A 19,408-nucleotide genomic window follows, 5' to 3' on the forward strand; every position below is an offset into this window, starting at 1 on the left:
CAGCCTAGCGTTGGTCCTCTGTGAGCTGGGACCTAGAGGCAGCTCTGACACCTACTTTCCCGCTTCTTTTGTTTACAAAGATGGACTGTACCATGTGTTCTAAAGCCTATTTTGTCACATACTTGAAACAGATAGCACATTGTAGTTTCATAGTCCGTTTAGTCTTCTAAATACAGTGGTACCTCTGGATGCGAATGGGATCTGTTCCGGAGCCCCATTCGCATCCTGAGTAGAGCGTAACCCACGACAGCGCATGCGCGGATCGTGATTCGCTGCTTCCGCACATGCGTGTGACGTCATTTTGAGCGTCTGCGTGAGCGGCGAAACCCGGAAGTAACACGCTCCGTTGCTGCAGAGCGCAACCTGAAAATACTTAACCGGAAGCTACTTCAGCCCGAGGTATGACTGTATAAATAAACACTGCCTAATGAATTAGTAGTGTACACTATAGTTTTTCATCTTCTTTGTTCTCTACTACCAACTCTTTAATAAATGCAAATTGTTCATTGGCAGCCTGGAATAAATCAATGAGAATGAGAATGTTTAGGTTTGGCATTGTGTTTATGATACTGACTCTGTGTAATTCCAGAGCCAGACCCAAAGGGCTAAATTCAAAATTGGCATGAATAACCTGTTCAATTCTTAAAATAATCCCAAAGTTATATGGGGACTTCCCCACCCCCCACCTCTCAGTTTGCCATAGATTTGTTGCTGCTGGGGAAATTTGCCTTGCTGAAAGTACAAGTTTCAGGGCAGAAACTAAAACCTACTAAGCCCTGGCCCCGCACTAGCAGTAAGGCCTGTAGTCCAGGATGTTTAATTCTCTTTTGGAATACACAATGCTGGTGCTTAAAAGAATCTAACTTGCTCTTAGTTGTTAGATTATTTCTTCAATTGAGACAAAATCAGGAATCATTTAGGAAATTCAGTTCCCCAACAAGATGATATAATTACTCTAGACATGCAGTAATGGGAAGAAATCTTAAATAGCGCATAATAAAAAAAATCTTACTCTGAACAGAATTTCAAAGTGTGCGTCTACTGTTAACAAATCTACTGTAAATTCTCTTTGGCTTCAAAACCCTCCTTGTTGGCTAAGCTGCAGGATCTTTTGAATGATCTAAGTGATGTAGGCAGAAACTGTAGGCAGCTGAAAAGTGTTTATAGTCTGAGAATTGGCGTATTTTATTAAACATTCTGCTTAGGGCTTTTAGTAGTGCTGACAAGCAGGTTAAATATTTAACAGACTGTATGAAAAGAAAATTTCATTAAGACTGCCGTACTATACACACGTACTCAGTAGACATGTATAGAATTGCAATGTAAATAATCTTAAATCATACATGCATTCATACAAACTCAAAAGTAACCTGCAGGAAATAAAGTTAAGTAAGACATATTAGAAATAACTTTGGGCATGAACAGAATATCCAGATACAGATATAAGCCTATGTTAGATGTCAACATTTGGTTGGTAATGGACTTTGCAGAAGCCAAGTTTTGACAATATTAATTAACAAATTACAGATGTAAAGGTTTTGGGTTCATTTTTTATGTGAAGAGTATTTCTTCATACCATTTCCAGTTGTAAGACAACTCACCTATTGTTATGCCCGACTCCTCTTAGATACCCATATGCGCAGCACATGCTATGGTGGGATCAAAAAGGGAATATGTGTCCGTCCTTTTCCTGGGGCAGTGACAAAATCTGAATGTTGCTGTGCCAATCTGGACTATGGGTTTGGAGAGCCTTGCCACCCATGCCCTGCCAAGAACTCAGGTAAAGTTGTGTTCTTCTTTTGATTACTGTGAAAAATATATATTGTCCATGAAAACAGGGAATAGTAGTAGTAGTCAGTCTGCTAGTTTCAGCTGATAAGACAGCTACAACCATTTCTAGACCAGGATAACCTGATAATTTTCACCCATGCACTGATGATCCCTTGAGGTTGGTCTGGTAGCTGCAGCTGATGCAAAATGTGGCGTCTCGGCTTCTCCCTGGAGCAGGATATTGGCAGCTTGTTATGTTACCCTGCTGTTGCGCGGGTGGCGCTGTGGGTTAAACCACAGAGCCTAGGACTTGCCGATCAGAAGGTCAGCAGTTCGAATCCCCGCGACGGAGTGAGCTCCCATTGTTCGGTCCCTGCTCCTGCCAACCTAGCAGTTCGAAAACACGTCAAAGTGCAGATAGATAAATAGGTATTGCTCTTTCCCACTTTACATCTGTATTGGAATTGTTTTAAAGATGTTTTCTTTGTTTTATCACTTGTCGGCTGCCCTGGGCTCCTTTGGGAGGAAGGGTGGGATATAAATTTAATAAATACATAAACGATTAAAAAAACCCTTACAGTACTTGCAAATGTTTTCATTGTTTTTTTGAAATCTTTTTTATTGGTTTTTATGAAAAAAAGTTTAAAGTATTTTTTTTAAAGAAAAAACCTTTAACATATCAATTTATGAGGTTCCCTGGATCTTGTGACCCCCCCATCCGTCCCCTACATGGGTCCTTATAATAATCTTTCTAAAACTACATATCCGTACATTCTCCACAGTTTTCATTTCTCTAAATTGTCCATATCTTTTGTTTCTTCACAAGTGGTTTTTAAAGTCCAACTAATGTTTTTATCTGTTTGCAATGGTTTCCTAAGTAAGTTACGAATTTTCCCATTCTTTTTTAAAAGGATCTTTTTGGTTCCTGAGTCTCCCGATCAGTTTCGCCATTTCAGCATAGTCCAGCAAACTGGACTGGCTTCCCATTCTTCCCTAGTTGGGACTATTATTTCCTTCCACAGTGCTTGCTAATGTTAATTAACATCCAATTTGAATCGGCAGTAGTTGAGGTTACATAGTATTAAAACATAGTAATACTTAACCTATTTTTCTTACGTTTTTCTACCTTTTTTGTTTTCATATGAGAAGCTGAGTTCCGTGGTCTGTGTAGCAGTGGCGTGGGAATTACAGTGGATGGAAGAGGTAATGCTCCATAACATTTTACAGGTGTGACCTATAAAAAAGGGAAGGAAATGAAAATAAATAAATAAATCATGTGCATGAAATCAGATAAACAGACAAAAATATTTTGTTCCTCAACCTCCCACATGCTGTTGTTTTAGGTATGAGGCACCAAATTTTTTTTAAAGTGAACCAGACTCTGAGGAACGGCTAAGCTGTTTTCCCACTGGAACCAGTGGCAAAATTCTCTCTTGCTGCAGCAGAAGCATGGAATGTATTTATACATGTTCTCTTGGCAGTAGCATATACATAGTATTTTAATAAAATGAAACAACTTTCATTCCTTAAAACTGTGCATATGCTCCAAGCAGTTCCCAAGCAGCTTCAGGCTGCCGTCCTATAATAAGGAGTTATTATTTAAAATATTTTAGCCCAGCACTAATCTCAAAGCAGGTTGCCATATTTAAAGCAACCACACTGAAAAACAGTTGAGACCAGGTAAAAATACTAGTGGACACGAAAATACAGCAGTAGATTAATATTCCTTTATTGTCTGGGCAAAACAGACCAATGTTATATTTTGTCTGCTGATATTTAATTCTGGTTTAATTTATGCAACTTCAGTATGGTTGGTTTCACTTTTTACTAAATGGTTTTGCTGTAAGAATACTGTGTATTGTTTGTCATTTAAAATATTAACCACCTACATTAATAACCTTAATTATTTTATTATTGCAGATATTAATGAATGTGCTTTAGATCCTGATATTTGCTCCAATGGGGTTTGCGAAAACCTGCGTGGCAGCTATCGGTGTAATTGTAACAGCGGATATGAATCGGATATTTCAGGAAGAAATTGTGTTGGTATGTTATCTGAACTGTATTCATACGATTTCTGCTGTGGCTGCCTATGAGTCTAACAGCAACAGGAATAGTCCTTGAAAGCTAAGTGTTGTGGTCACTGCCTTTCCTGCACAATAGAGGGAGTGTTGGGTGCCTTAAACGAAAAAGAACCTTCCTGGTCTTCTGTTCTGCTAATTGAAGAGCTCTTTTATATCTTTCACTAGAGTTTTGTGTGGGAAAAGTGAAACCAAAGAAAGAATTGTCCTTTTTCTTGCACAGGCCTTTGTGCAAAAGGAACATGCTAGCTCTTATATAGAGCTGGATGAATTCTTTCACTGTTGCTCAGTGGGTGCAATGGGACCACTTTCTAGCAGGTGGGTCACTGTTGCTTAACAGAAGAGGAAAGGGAGAGAAACAGAGAAGTTGGTACGTTGCAAACATACAGTACTGGCAGAGCTAAACTGGCAATTTGCACACCAAACACTGCACTACTTCACCCCTCTCCCTTCCAGTAAGCAAAACCAGCCTTCCTGCCAGGAAGCTCCTCCATACCAATTGAACTGCTTCTGCTTATAGAAGCCAGGGCTTTTTATCAGCAGGAACTCAGTTCTGGCACCTCTCAGGTAGCACCATTGCCATTCTAAGAGAACAACGAGGGAGGTGTTCATGGTGAATTCCAGCATCTCTTTATTCTAGAAGAGTATCACTGACGGAAGCACTAATGGTAATTTTCCTTCTGCTATTTGAGTGCGAAGGAGCAACACCATTTCTGTCGTACATCCTAATTGGTACGATCAACTTTTCCTTTCCAGACATCGATGAATGTCTAGTGAACAGATTGCTATGTGACAATGGCTTGTGTCGAAATACCCCTGGAAGCTACAGCTGTTCATGCCCAAAGGGGTATATATTCAGCAGTGAAACTGACACATGTGAAGGTAAGATTTCTGCAGCGAAAAGTATGGATGTAGTCCTGAGTTCATAACTTCTTGTTGTTGTTGTTTAGTTGTGTCTGACTCTTCATGATCCCATGGACCAGAGCACGCCAGGCACTCCTGTCTTCCACTGCCTCCCACAGTTTGGTCAGACTCATGTTTGTAGCTTCGAGAACACTGTCCAACCATCTCGTCCTCTGTTGTCCCCTTCTCCTTGTGCCCTCAATCTTTCCCAACATCAGGGTCTTTTCCAGGGAGTCTTCTCTTCTTATGAGGTGGCCAAAGTATTGGAGCCTCAGCTTCAGGATCTGTTCTTCCAGTGAGCACTCAGGGCTGATTTCCTTCAGAATAGATAGGTTTGATCTTCTTGCAGTCCATAGTTCATAACTCTTTATATCATAAAACTAATTAAGAATTTAAAGAAAGTCATTGGTTATAAGCCTGAGTTACCACATTCTGTTGTCTTACCTAATGCAAGGTACTAAAGCTTCATTTCTTCCATTTTTTAGTTCCTGTTTTAAATTATTTTTAAGTTTGGAAACTGGTCAAATAGGCTATAACTACTTTTTGTTACATATGAATTCATTTCCTGAATATGAATATCTTCCACATCTCATTAAGCTACATTAAGTTGCACCAGCACAGAGCAGCTAAGCAGCCGATTGTTCTTAAGAGACACCTGCAGAGTATTCCTTTGGGCCAAAATCTATAGAATAGTTGCAGTTTGCTGCACCTCCAGTCATTCACCCAAGTAGACTGAATGATTGGAGGTCTCATTGCTGCCGAATGAATACTAAACTTGGAATGGGCCCTTCGTTACCACTACTCCTGTGCATAATATTTTGATGATGAAAAGCTGGAATGGGCCACTAAGACAGCAATTTCCTAGGCAGCATTGTTGCTAGGACTGAACTTTAGTTAACACCAACCAGGCCCCAAGTCATCACCTGGGTAAGCAAGCATATGCCAGGGACTGTTCTGCTTTCATTGGTCACTGTAGCATCCTATGTTACTTTTATTTATTTTCAATTTTAGTCAGGGGTTGTTTCCCAAACTTGGGTCTCCAGCTGTTTTTGGACTACAATTCCCACCATCCCTAACCACTTGCTAGCTAGGGATGATGGGAGTTGTAGTTCCAAAACAGCTGGAGAGCAAAGTTTGGGAAACACTGATGTACATGGTTATAGGTGGTCATTTACCCTAGGTAAATGTATTAAGCATCAGGACAGGAGGATAAAACTCAAATTTTATTCCTGTCGTGTTGGCTCCATGATTTAAAACGCAAAGCTGCACTTACTCAGAGTATTTTTATTCATTTTTTAATCAACATTTTTTAGTTAGGTTTCTGCACCTTCCTGGTCTAACACAGGGCTGTCCAACACATCACCCGAGGACTGCAAGCAGCCCTTGGCAACATTTGATACCACTGCCCTCCAGGGGCGCCGACTTATAAAAAATATTGGGGGGGCCCATACCGGGGTCCTGCCCCGGGAAGTTTTCTAAGAGCCGCTCCCGGCCCGTTGGTGCTGCTGCCGCCCGCCTCGTGGCCCCCTCGCCAGCTGAGGGAGGGAGAGAGACTGAGAAGGAGAGAGATGCGTGGTGGGCAAGGCAAGTGCCCGCCGCGCCTCGCCTCCCACCGCCCCTCGTGCCGGCCGCCCCCTCCCCTCCCTTCCCCGCGCGCGCTCGCTCGCTCGCCCTCCTCACCCCAGCTCTTGGCCGTTCGCCCCAGGAACTCGCCGCTGTTGGGGTTGTAGATGAACCTCCGCCACTCGGCCATAGACTGGCTGAAGGGCTTCTTCTCCTCCTTGGCCATAGAGAGAGAGAGAGAGAGAGAGAGAGAGAGAGAGGCTGGAAAGAGAGAGGGAGCTCGGCGGTTCGCGGGCGGCGGTTTTTCCCCTGCCGAAACAACAGCGGCTCCTCAGAAATGATAAGTAACTCTCCCTCAGGCGCCCGGCGGAAGAGCAGAAGAGAGGAAAAGGAAAGAGGGGCTGGGCCAGTCGCACGCACCGAGCAAAACTACTCGCGCCGCCTCTTTTACTACCGTAATAATTATTTGTTTTAACTCATTACTGAATGTATTTTAAAAGGTAACTATCGTCAAACAAGGAAAATAAAAAATACCAACATAATTTTGTGATTTTACAAAGCATAATATAACTAATAATTTTCTAAAATTATTGGGGGGGCGGAGCCCCCCCAAACGAATTTTTGAGGGGGCTCGGGCCCCCTCAGGCCCCATGGAGTCGGTGCCTATGCTGCCCTCCCCGCAGCCCTCACGTCTCCTTTCCAAAGCTGGGGAAGAAGGTGCTAGGCTTTGGAAAGGAGGCATAAACAACCTTGACAGAGTCCAGAGTCCTCTTGTTTCCTTCGCAACGCCTAGTTAGTGCTTTCCCAGCTTTGGGAAGGAGGTAGGAGTGCTCTGGGACCCTGCCAGAGCCTTGTGCCTCATTTAGCTAGCTTTGGTAAGGCAGCGCAAGGGCAGGAGGGATATTAAATTTTGGTTCCCCACCCCACTGCATGACAAGGCAGTGTGTGGCCCGCGGGTTCCATGTTGAAGTACTCTTGCTGCCCACTTGGTATGAAAAGTTGGACCGTCCTGGTCTAACATATCACGCATGTAGAACTGGTTGCAAAGCATGCGGAGTGGGGAGGGCTGGGGAGAAAACAGAAATGTTACTAATGTGCCATTTAAAGAGCCCCCATTGTTGGTAAGGTCATTCAGTTCAGGGTCTAAAATTACTTGGCTACACCACTGATCCAAAGGCCCATAGGATACAGTGGAGCTTCCTCTCCATGAACAGAGAGGGAGATCTATGGGGTAGGGAAGAAAGTCCACTGTTGTAGGCCGCCTATTGCACAGAACGCTTGATCACACATGATTCTTTGCTGTTGGTGCTCAGTGGTGACAGTGAAAAGCGTTATTCCAGGAACTTGAATTTGCTCAATCCAGACCCTTCTATTCCCCACTCCCACCTCCTGGGTGGGGATAAAAGTATGCAAGCCCTGCAGCTGGCTTACTGATTTTTCTCCTATTGGGATAAGTGGGAGGGAAAGACTGGAAAATGACCAGGAAATATTACCCCCTCCCTCCACCAAACATTCCTACCATCTGTTCTGCCATAAAGTAACTCAGCAGGGCTTTGAATTTTATCTGTCTTCCACCAGGGAGTCTCCCTTTCTTGCTCCCTTTGGATTGTTCTGTCCGTTAGCCTGGGTCAGCTTAGCCATAGATTAATACAGACCGCATCCGGGTTGATTTGATAACATCTAAAAACTTATGTGTACTTTTGAACATACAGTGTCTACTCATTTTTATTGCCACATAATTCTCTTGAATTTCCCTGGGCATTTGAGTAGCATTTCCTTATTTATAAAGAATCAGGTGCATTCAGATATCAAACAGTCAGCCAAGACCTGCCTGCACTTGGATTGGCTATGGAATATTTTGTCTTGATTTCATAGTGAATTTAAATTGCCCCTTTTAGGAAACGACTTGCTTCTTGAACTAAACTCAGTTATCTCTCAGTTTAACTAAAGTAAACTCGCTCTACAGATGCTTAACTTCTGCCAGAGTCAATTCAGGTTTAGTTCCATGAACATTTACTAAATCGTCTGATGTAAGCCTTTAATATCATGGTGAAGTTGTTTGAATTGTATCATAAGGATATAGTCATGTCTGTGAAAAGCACTTGCAACACAGACATTTCCCCTTCCCCAAGCACAATTAAGATGATTCAGCAGGGACTAGACTTGCAGTTCTGTTCAAATGTTATTCTTCAATCCTGAGCTTCCATAATTTTTGAAAACAGACTACAATTCTAAAACCATTTACTTTGAAGAAGCCTGATCAAAGCGCAATAGGGTTACTTGGAACTCAATGACAGCTTAAGTCTGTAATCCTTATACACACTTTACCTGGAAACAAGCCCTATTGAAAATACTGAGACTTACTTCTGAGTAAATATGCGTAGGATTACACTGCATGTTTTTATAGGCGCTCAAATGGTCGTGAGTGTGTTTTATGTCCTAGTATCATGGGGAGTTTTATTGTAGGCTGAAGGTTGAAATAATACAAGAGGGAGATGCTAACTGGATCTGTTCATCTTGATATTTATCTTCAAAGCACAGCTCTGGCTATAAACGTGTTCACACAGTTGAACATGAATCCAGAACACAAACAACAAAGTATAAATCACTGTAATGTAATCACAAGGGAGAATTCCAACTTTGGCTTTGACTCTGAAGAAATGACTAAGCAAACTAAACATGTTACTTTTACAAAAGCTCAGCTCACAATATAGCTAGGCTACGTTTTTCAGTGTTAAGAGTATAAAGAATAGATGAACTCAAAAACTTATTAATGTTGAAGGATGTCATTTTAAAATTTCTTTCAAATAATTTTTAAACATAGATGAGGATCTTGGGAAGTTAGCTTTGCGTCTTAGTTGCACTGTGAAACTGGGCTTGGAATGCTTCCAACCAGTGTTTCCTCTGGTTAAGTAATACAGTCTGGAGCTATCCTGGGAATTTTGGTGTCTCCCCTGTGAACAAGTACCCGAAATGTCTAGATATACAAGTATCCCAGATATGCCCCCTCTGCCTCTCTCATTATATATGTATATTTATATATATATTGGTCAATAATCAGTAGAGTATCCCAGATGTACTAACCCAGCCTCTTCTCAGGCAATGAACTGTTTTTAGCACTCTGGTCTGGAGAATCTAAAAAGGAGTGCAAAGGAGTATTTCTGGAGAAATACAGATTTGGGATGGGAATGGGAGAACAGAGTAGCATATCATATTCAAAGGAAGTATAAGTGGATTTTTTAATATGTCTAATCTGTGTATTTATCATTACCTACTAGGGTATATTTATCCAGTATTTAACTAGCTCTTGTGTTTAATATTTCACTTACCGTATTTTTCGCACCATAGGGCGCACCGGACCATAGGGCGCACCCAGTTTTTTTGGGGGGAAATAAAGGGGAAAAAATTATTTCCCCCCCAGGCGCGGGGCTGGGGCGGGGGAAGCTTGAGCTTCCCCCGACCCCAGCCCCCAAACAGGCAGCTCTCTGCAAGCCGTGGGAGCGCTCCCGCTGCTTGCGGAGAGGTCCGCGAAGCCTGGACGCGCTGAGCTCAGTGCGCGCAGGCTTCAGCATGCAGGCAACTCTCCGCAAGCAGCGGAAGCCCAGCACTGGGCTCCCGCTGCTTGCGGAGAGGTGTGCGAAGCTTGGAGAGCGTGAGGGGTCCGTGCACACCGACCCCTCTCACTCTCCAGGCTTCAGCGAAAGCCTGCATTCGCACCATAGGACGCACACACATTTCCCCTTCATTTTTGGAGGGGGAAAAGTGCGTCCTATGGTGCGAAAAATATGGTATTTTTTAATTTTAGGTTTAGTGGGTTGGATTTAGTTCTTAGTCCCTCCTTGAGAAAGTAATTAAGTACTAAAATGTATTCCATTCCTGAACCATAACATGAACTCTCTGTTTGGAATAGTATGTCTTGCATGATATAAGACTCATATCAAAAAAGGTTCAGGGGAACTGCAAATACATTTATACACACAAAACTACTCTTTAGAGAATTACCGTCCTGAAAAAAATTACTTTTTCGTTATTAAAAAAGTAGAGTTCAAGCTAATTTTCCTTTTTTAAAAATTAAAGAAAGATTGATATTGTTAGGTTGGGTTGCACACCTACATACGGACCTACTTAAAAACAGCACATGGAAAGCCTGAGGTTGAGCCATGGGAAGGGGCAGGTGAAATTTAGGAAATGGGCTGGTAGGGAGATACTATTTTGTATATTATAGTTGCAGCATAACTTTTTAGGAAGTTTCCAGGTCTGTGGAGTCACAGACAGCATTGTAATGTTTAGTTTCTGACAGTATTTTCTTAATTTTCCCAAAGCCTCATGGAGCCATAAAATGACAGAAACAATACAGCCTTTGTTTGGCCGCAGTACATTGTGGCGGGGAGTGGATTGCTTTCCATTAAATGGGCTTTGATTTCTCACAAGACAATTATAATTTATTCTGGAAAACAGTTTCAGTCCAAGTTCTTGGAAGTTTGTAGCTTTATGCGAAACAGCCAGTTAATTAGCACGTCCCAAAGTATGCAAGCTGTCTTCTGCCCTACATTCTCTGCATTATAGAAATTTAGTTTAACGCTTAAACAAAAAAAAAAAATGAACAAATTTTCCAGACATTCTGGCATAACATGGTTCATGGCAGGGTTTATACATCATAATATTTTCCAAAAACACATGGTGAATCTAACAGTGTCTTTTCCTTCTGGATTATAGATATAAATGAATGTGAAAGCAGTCCTTGTGTCAACGGTGCCTGCAAGAACAATCTTGGTTCTTTCATCTGTGAGTGTTCATCTGGCAGCAAATTAGACTCTACGGGTTTCATCTGTATTGGTGAGTCTATTGGTTTGTTTTGCTGTTTAAACAAAAGCACGAATTCCATTGGCTGTTGTGCTGAGTTAAATTCAGTTGAGTACATTCCTTAGAGAAAGAATGGTATCTGGAAATATCCAACTTGTAACACAGCAAGGTATTGCTCCCTAGAAAGAATTTATCAAAATAGATCGAGATTCTCATTTTCTCCATGAGAGTTGTATCAAACAAAGTTTCAAGAATAATATTTCATGTGCTGTCTTATCTTGGACTTATGAAATACTGAATATGGCGAGAAAAGATTTTTTTCTGGCTCTAACTTTTAAGAGAGATCTGCTTCACTGTTGATACATTTTATAGGCCAGATATGGGAAACGTTACCCTTCCAGATGTTGCTGGACTAGAACTCATTCCTGATGACAGGCCATGCTGGTTGAGGTCCATGAGAGTTAGAGTCCAACTGCACTTGGTCCACAGGTTCCCACTCTGTTCCAGACATTTTGGGAACTTGCACCTTTGTGTCTACATTAATATTTCTAATAAGGTTCAAAGAATGATTTTTCGTAGTGGTATGTACAATCCAACCTGTCTGCTGACCAGTGGGACTTAACATAGCATCCAGGACCAGCTCAGTGCCTCCCCACCCCAGGAATGTACTGTTTCAGGGATTTTTGCTGTCTGCCAGTGTCAGGAAACTGCCATCGGAGCCAAGGGTGGTGGTGGTGAGGCTCGCTAATGATGCTGGAGAGGGAACCAGCAAAGAGAGAGAGGAAACTTCCTTTGGGGAAGGAAATAGACGTGACGCCAGGGAGAAAGGGGAGTCTGAGGGAGCTGCGGAGAGAAGGCTCCAGGACTCTTCCAGTGAAGCCAGCGGGGAGAGCACGGGACCTCCTCTGGGGACGCCCACTCTGCGCAGAAAGGTTTCGCGCAGAGAAGGCAGGCGTCGATTGGGTGTGAAAGAACTTCTACGTTGGAAGAAATTCAGGAAACGCCCACTGACGGATTCTGCCAGTGATTGAGACAGCCATGGTGTACTGACTGTCCAGCCTGGGGGAAAGTTTTAACCAAACTACTCAGCCTGGAGCAGTTTGCGCCTTACGCACAAGCAACCCCATACCCCATTACAGCCAGCAAGCAACACTTGCAGACTCCTGCCCAAATTGGGAGCTTCATGCTAGTGGAATGACACTGGCATCTAGTGAAATGACACTGCCCCTAATACCTGTATCTCAGTGGTCTAAACTCAGTTTATAAATGTGGTTCTGTTTTTCACTGTTGCTAAGTGGAAGTTACAGATCATTATTATTTTACAATGCGAGCCTTTTCATGAATATTCAGAGGTAAGTTCCATTGTATATAAATGTGTATGGGCCAGCAAGGAGAAGAGTCAACAAGCCCTCCGCTGACATGCAAGCTTTTTGTAAAAAAAACAACCCAACCCCCCCCCCAAACCTCTAAAACCCAAAATAAGAATAAATACACAAAGGTGTGTAGTTTGTCTCTGCAGTGTTGGCATTCTTTACCATTGATGAACGCGGGTGGCACTGTGGTCTAAACCACTGAGCCTCTTGGGCTTGCTGATCAGAAGGTTGGCGGTTTGAATCCCCACAAGGGGGTGAGCTCCCGTTGCTCTGTCCTAGCTTCTGCCAACCTAGCAGTTCGAAAGCACACCAAAAAGTGCAAGTAGATAAATAGGTACCACTCCGGTGGGTGTTTCTGTGCGCTGCTCTGGTTTCGCCAGAAGCGGCTTAGTCATGCTGGCCACATGACCCAGAAAAACTGGCTGCGGACAAACGCCGGCTCCCTCGGCCTGTAAAGCAAGATGAGCGCCGCAACCCCAGAGTTGTCTGCGACTGGACTTAATTGTCGGGGTGCTTTACCTTTTTACCATTGATGAACAGGCAACTGAGCATAAACTACTGCAAGCATCCCAATGATCAGGCTGGCTATAGCCATTTTCACTTCCAACACTGATGACACAGGTGGATTGTGAATATCCTGTTTTGTTTTGATTCACTGCAGACAGTCTGAAAGGAACGTGTTGGCTGAACATTCAAGACAATCGTTGTGAAGTGAACATCAATGGAGCCACTCTAAAATCAGAATGCTGTGCTACTTTGGGAGCTGCTTGGGGTAGCCCTTGTGAGCGCTGCGAATTAGGTAGGATTTTTTACTTTGGAATGTTCTCTAGCTACTTGGCAGAAATATGTGAGTTGTTTCAGTGGTGGAACATTGCTTTAAAACTGGCTGACTGTATGCATCCTTTAAGTAAGGAAAAGTCTGCTTATTAAACTCATTTACGGTGTTACCAAATATATTTAATTGGTCTGGATTCAGACTTCCCAGGAATGGAACTCTCCTAGTGGAATGCTTCTGCTGGAGGGAGAGGAGGTGGTTTTTCTATATTTCCCCTATGTAGCCACCTATGCCCCCTGAAAATCTACTCCAGATGTTTGCAAGGGGGGAGGGTTCCAGAAAAGCATGGGAGGTGGCAGTGTAGGTTATTATTATTATTATTATTATTATTAATAATAATAATAATAAAAGCCACCCATCTGGCTGTGTTGTCCCAGCCACTCCAGTTTGCTCCCAACAAAATATTAAAAACACAATAAAACATCACCCATTAAAAACTTCCCTGAATGGGGCTGCCTTCAGATGTCTTCTAAAAGTCAAATAGTTGTTTATCTGTTTGACATCTGGTGGTAGGGTGTTCCACAGGACAGGTGCCACTGCCAAGAAGGCCCTCTGCCTGGTTCCCTGTAGCTTCACGTCTCACAGTGAGGGAGCTGCCAGAAGGCCCTCAGAGCTGAACCTGGTGTGCAGGGTGGATGATGGAGGTGGAGGCCCTCCTTCAGGTATACAGGGCCAAGGCTGTTTAGGGCTTTAAAGGTCAACACCAACACTTTGAATTTTGCTCAGAAACGTATAAGGTTGAAGGCAGAAGGAGAAATTGGTGAAAACCTTCTCCCTCTTCTTCCAGCAGGATTAGAATCCCTTCCATGTGTGGAAGGGGAAATCTGGGTACAGCCCATAATATATTCTCTGTGTAATGTAATGTATGTATGTTTGTAAGTATTGTTAAATAAAAGAAAGTGTTCACTGGTTAAGAATTCTGAACTGTCAGTCACAAACAGATATTAACATCTCATTTCACATTGTATGCAAACCAGGAATTTTTGCAGTGATTCATTTCCTAATTATGTGATTTAAAAAACTATTATATTACATCATCTTCCAGTATTTAAAGATAGTAGCAGCATACTGAAGCAGGGCAAACAGAGTGCATTCACTCATTTAAATCCCATTCTACTGTCAGTTCAAGTAAAGGTCATTTCTGCTTAGACATCCTGGATAATAGGAAGAATGTTATGTCTTTGGTATATCAGGAAGAGGGATTAAGACACTGAAATTAAAACAGCCAAAAACTTTAAGGCTTAGGTCCTCTCATCTTTTTGCACAGGTGTGCATGAGGATTTCCATGTCGAACAGATGCTATTTTCTTTTGGCTTTGAAACAGCTGTAAGAGGGCGGAAGGATATACCTAGATTCAGACCCCTCCCCCCCGGCTCATCTGAGTAGGTTTTGAACTACAGTTGTCATTTACTTTGACCGTTGGCTGTGTTGGCTGGAGCATGAGGGGTGTTGGGATTCAGTCACATCTGGAGGGCCACAGGTTTCCCATCCCTAATATAGCTTGTTTATATTTCACTGCTTAAACTTACTCATGGGCTAAAATGGTTGAATTTTATCAAATCTGTTAACAAATATAGCTGTTGGTCCCCTTCACGGCAACTCGGACTCATTGACCTAGCATGTTCTGAAATAAATCTTTGCTTCACTGCAGACACAGCATGTCCCAGAGGATTTGCAAGAGTCAAAGGTGTTTCCTGTGAAGGTACAGTTATTCTTTGTTGTTCTTTTTCACAAATGTAATTATTGAACCTGTTTATTCTTAACAACAACAACAACGCCTACTGAAGTCAAGGAACCATGACTCCAAGCTGCTCCATATCCCTTATCCTTTCTTATTTTTGTGCATTATTTTTTTAAAAATGCAATTTCTAAACAACCACTGAGTCAGTGAAAAGGCTGAGGGGGTTGAAGAATGTGATAAATGGGGCGCAGGACAGTTCCTTGATCCCATTCAGCATGCCAATTCTTATATTCTCATATTCTTATATTTCCTTAATTGGAGCAATGTGATAGTATTAAATAGAGACATTGGATTCTTATCTCATTATACATGATAAAGCTATTTTTAGCCCTCTCACCCCTTGCTTTTTCCTTTTTTGCAGTCATAACAGGTTTACCACACCTATCAGCCAATCACCCATTCCCACCACTCTTCTGAGTAATACCCCTCCCCACCCTCTCACTATATATAAGGGTCTGGTGACTTCTGTTTCAGTGTATCTGAGGAAGTGTGCATGCACACGAAAGCTCATACCAATAACTCACTTAGTTGGTCTCTAAGGTGCTACTGGAAGGAATTTTTTTATTATTTTATTTTATTTAGTCTCAATAAAATCAGGATAAATTGTAGTTTCCTATTCATACTTTATGCTAGATGTAAATGAGTGTGAAGTTTTCCCTGGAGTGTGCCCCAATGGACGGTGTGTCAACAGCAGAGGATCTTTTCATTGCGAGTGTCCTGATGGCCTGACATTGGATGGAACAGGCAGAATGTGTTTAGGTGAGCAACCATAAAACCTTCACTGCATGGTTGATTTAGGGTTGGTTCACACATTAGCTTTGTGCTAAGAGTCCACATGCCCTGAATCCTTTTGTGCTCCTAGTGACCTCCAGTTGTAATAGCCATTTCATTTCACTTTTAATTTGTATACCACTTCTCTATATTGCGATACACAAGGCAGTTTACAAGCTGAAGAAACAACAAAATAGCAAAGACCACATACCTAATAACAATCTGATCCAATACAAAAAAGTCATAACAAAATAGAACTTTAAGATAGATAACTTATATCAAAGAAAGCAATGTTCAACAACGCATTAGAACATAATAGTAAACAGTAAAATTAAATATCAGCAAATAATAATTAAACAGCTTACACATAACAATTACAATAAAGAACTACTAAGCTATAATCAGTAAAAAGAATGACAAGTCACAATGCATAAAATACCACAATGACAAGTGACATCCAGGTTACTTGTTTATTGAGCATTCACCCTGATTTGTTTGACATGTAAAAGCAAGTGTTATCCCACATTTTCCAGTGCATTTTCCCCATCACACTCCTTATCTCAAAAAGTCCAATCTTTTGCAAGACTTGCCAATCCACCATGATTGCAAGACCTGAATTTGCTGTTACGTGATTGAATGCTACCTGAAAATTGTGGCAGTCTGAAAGTCCCCCTAGGCTCTGAAACCCTTGGGTGTGAATCTAATAGAATTCAGCAATGCTTACTTCTGCATGAACATTTATAGGATTCTACTGTCAATCTTTTTAGTTAGAAATACCCAGAGAAAAAGATCATGCCATGACATGTGTCCATTAGATTAAAATACTCTTAACTTTTCATATTAGAAGTGTGTAAGATCTGAAGGCTATACTTGGAAGGCCTTTTTATGTGCTTGGTGTGGTGTGTTGGGTTTTTTTGGTTTTTTTTTAAAAAAAGTTTTTACTGGTTTATTTGCAATTGTACTTTCCATCTACTTCTAGGAATTTCACATTCGTTATGTACTTGTTAGATGCCAGTACTTTATGAAATAGCTGTAGACATATTGAATCCATTTTAAAACACTATAGCCAAAAGAGAATGAAAAGTAGGAACGAAGCTCTGCCATCACCCAAACCAACCCAGCATACAATTCAGGAATTTCTCACTCTTAAGAAAACAGCAGGGTAAAAACGCACTCAAGAAAGATAATTTCAAAAAATGAGCTCAGTTTCTGGGCAAGTTATTGGGGGAAAATGCCTAAAGGCATTGGCTTGCCCAGTAGGGCAGAGGGCTGGCAGTGTACTTGCTACCATAAGTCCAGTTTTTCTTCATTAGCAAGACATTGTTCATCTTTGTGGGTGAAAATTTACTGCGCAATCCAAACCGCAGCAACCACTGCATCTTCAGTCCTGTGATTCACATCGGCTGGTGGGGAAGGGGGAAAGAGAAGGCAGCTTGCTGTGCCAGCCTGGAGCTGGAACAGTTTTCGAACCCAAATCTGGCCTGATGCCATCTTGTGACAGCAGAGGTGCCACCTTAAAGTCCAGTGGATCACAGGCAAACTCAGCGAACACCCCACTTAGGAGCTTACTGCTGGCTGCTACCTGCAGGGAACTCACTGGCAGTAGTTCTACCCTTCCACATATTTGATGGGCAGAAGGGGAAGCTCTGCATCAGGGAGCAGCTCCCCATCTCCTCCCCATCATGGTAAGAATTCCCCTCTACACTACCTTGTTCGTTACCCAGGTGAGGAACAGCCACCTTTTGAATAAACCACAGAACCAAGGAAACTATTTTCAAGTCCCGCATCCAGATTTGGGGACCTGGCATTTATTATGGCTATTGCAGTAGGACAGAGCTCACTCAACGTGCCAGTTGAGAAGGTCTGCCCCGAGGCACTTCAGAACAAAAATCTTATGTAGTAGTTTAAACACAGCAAACAATGGTCAAATGGCCAAGTGGCATATTGAGGCGTCACTCCAAGGTGATGTAGGGGTGAAGATACCAGCATGGAGCCATGTGTGCTTTCCTGACGTATGTGAAAATAACTCTTTGTTTGCTGTGTTAGATGCCAGTACAGTGGTACCTTGGTTTGCATACGTCTTGGTTTGCATACGTTTTGGATTACAAACACGTCAAACCCCGAAGTGCATGTCCCAGTTTGCAAACTATTTTTGGATTCCAACCCTTTTTTTTCATTATGAACAATTGTTTTTTGAGGCCCCATTGGTGAAAGCGCACCTTGGGTTACAACCTGTTTTGGTTTATAAACGGACCTCCGGAACTGATTATGGTTGTAAACCAAGGTACCACTGTACTATTTATGTATCTTTTCTTAGCAGCTTCATTATTTATTTATTTATTAAAAATAAACACACACAGACACACAAACCAGCAGAAAGAACTGCACGCTATATCAGGAAAAGGCAGTGCTATCATAATACAGATTGAGATCAAGAAAGAGCCACCCTCTTCATACTGGTGTCACTGCATTTTAGCTGGAAAAGTGTTGGGTGGGGCAGGGCAAGGCAGTGGCAAGTTTGGGGCTGTGGAGCCAATCTGATGTTCCTACTCCAGCCGTGTCCACACAGCCCCAACTTTGCCACCACCCGTCCCTGTCCCAACCACATCCAACTAAGGTGCAGTGATGCCAGTATGGGGCAGGTAGCTTCATGATTCTCCACCACTGTACCAGCCACTACTCCTTGATTACTTCTTGTATTTTCCTCATATTAAAGACGTAAATTGAAAGAGCAAAAATCAAGAAGGATTTCCAGCGCTTAAACCTCACTGTTTAAACACCTCCGAATATCTTGTTCCTGATATATTAAATTGTTGATCCTCATATAACAATCTCATTTCAAAAAAACATTGCTCTTATTTAGTTTCAGATGATCACAATCTGATTTCCATGTTTCAGTAATACATTGGTGCCCCGCAAGACGAACGCCTCGCAAGACGGAAAACCCGCTAGACGAAAGGGGTTTCCGTTTTGGAGGCGCTTCGCAAAACGAATTTCCCTATGGGCTTGCTTCGCAAGACGAAATGTCTTGCGAGTTCCTGTGGGTTTTTTCCCCCTTTTCCCCCCTTTCCCCCCCTTTTCCTAAGCCGCTAAGCCGCTTATCAGCTGATCCGCTGATAAGCCGCTTATCAGCTGATCCGCTAAAAGCCGCTAAACCGCTAATAGCGCTAATCCGCTAAGCTGTCAATGGGCTTGCTTCGCAAGACGAAAAAACCGCTATACGAAGAGCTTCATGGAACGGATTAATTTCGTCTTGCGAGGCACCACTGTAATAATAATAATAATAATAATAATAATAATAATAATTTATTCATACCCCGGCCAACTGGCTGGGTTCTCCCAGCAACTCTGGGTGACTCCCAACAAGAACATTAAAAACACAATAAAAGATCAGACATTAAAAACTTCCCTAAGCAGGGCTCCATAGACCAGAGATCAATGTTGCTGGTCCCATATTTGCCCAAGCCAGAATTTGGAGCGCTCATGATAAGCCACGTACTTGGTGGTGTGAAAGTTTTAGGATGGGTTCCAGAACTTCAACATCTGGCATTGTTTTTAATCTCTTTTG

The 19,408-nt window shown here is 42.3% G+C and overlaps 1 protein-coding gene across 1 annotated transcript in view; it reads left to right on the forward strand.

The window, feature by feature from the left end:
• FBN2 (fibrillin 2) overlaps positions 1-19,408 on the forward strand; it is a 136,950-nt gene that overhangs the window by 64,330 nt on the left and 53,212 nt on the right. The window contains exons 16-23 of the mRNA XM_079995931.1: positions 1,628-1,780; positions 2,920-2,973; positions 3,691-3,816; positions 4,608-4,733; positions 11,034-11,153; positions 13,155-13,292; positions 14,980-15,030; positions 15,703-15,828. Of these exons, the coding sequence (XP_079852057.1) occupies positions 1,628-1,780; positions 2,920-2,973; positions 3,691-3,816; positions 4,608-4,733; positions 11,034-11,153; positions 13,155-13,292; positions 14,980-15,030; positions 15,703-15,828 (894 nt within the window). The remainder of the gene's footprint in view (positions 1-1,627; positions 1,781-2,919; positions 2,974-3,690; positions 3,817-4,607; positions 4,734-11,033; positions 11,154-13,154; positions 13,293-14,979; positions 15,031-15,702; positions 15,829-19,408) is intronic.

This window comes from Podarcis cretensis (genome assembly GCF_951804945.1).
Source record: "Podarcis cretensis genome assembly, chromosome: 11".
NCBI lineage: Eukaryota > Metazoa > Chordata > Lepidosauria > Squamata > Lacertidae > Podarcis > Podarcis cretensis.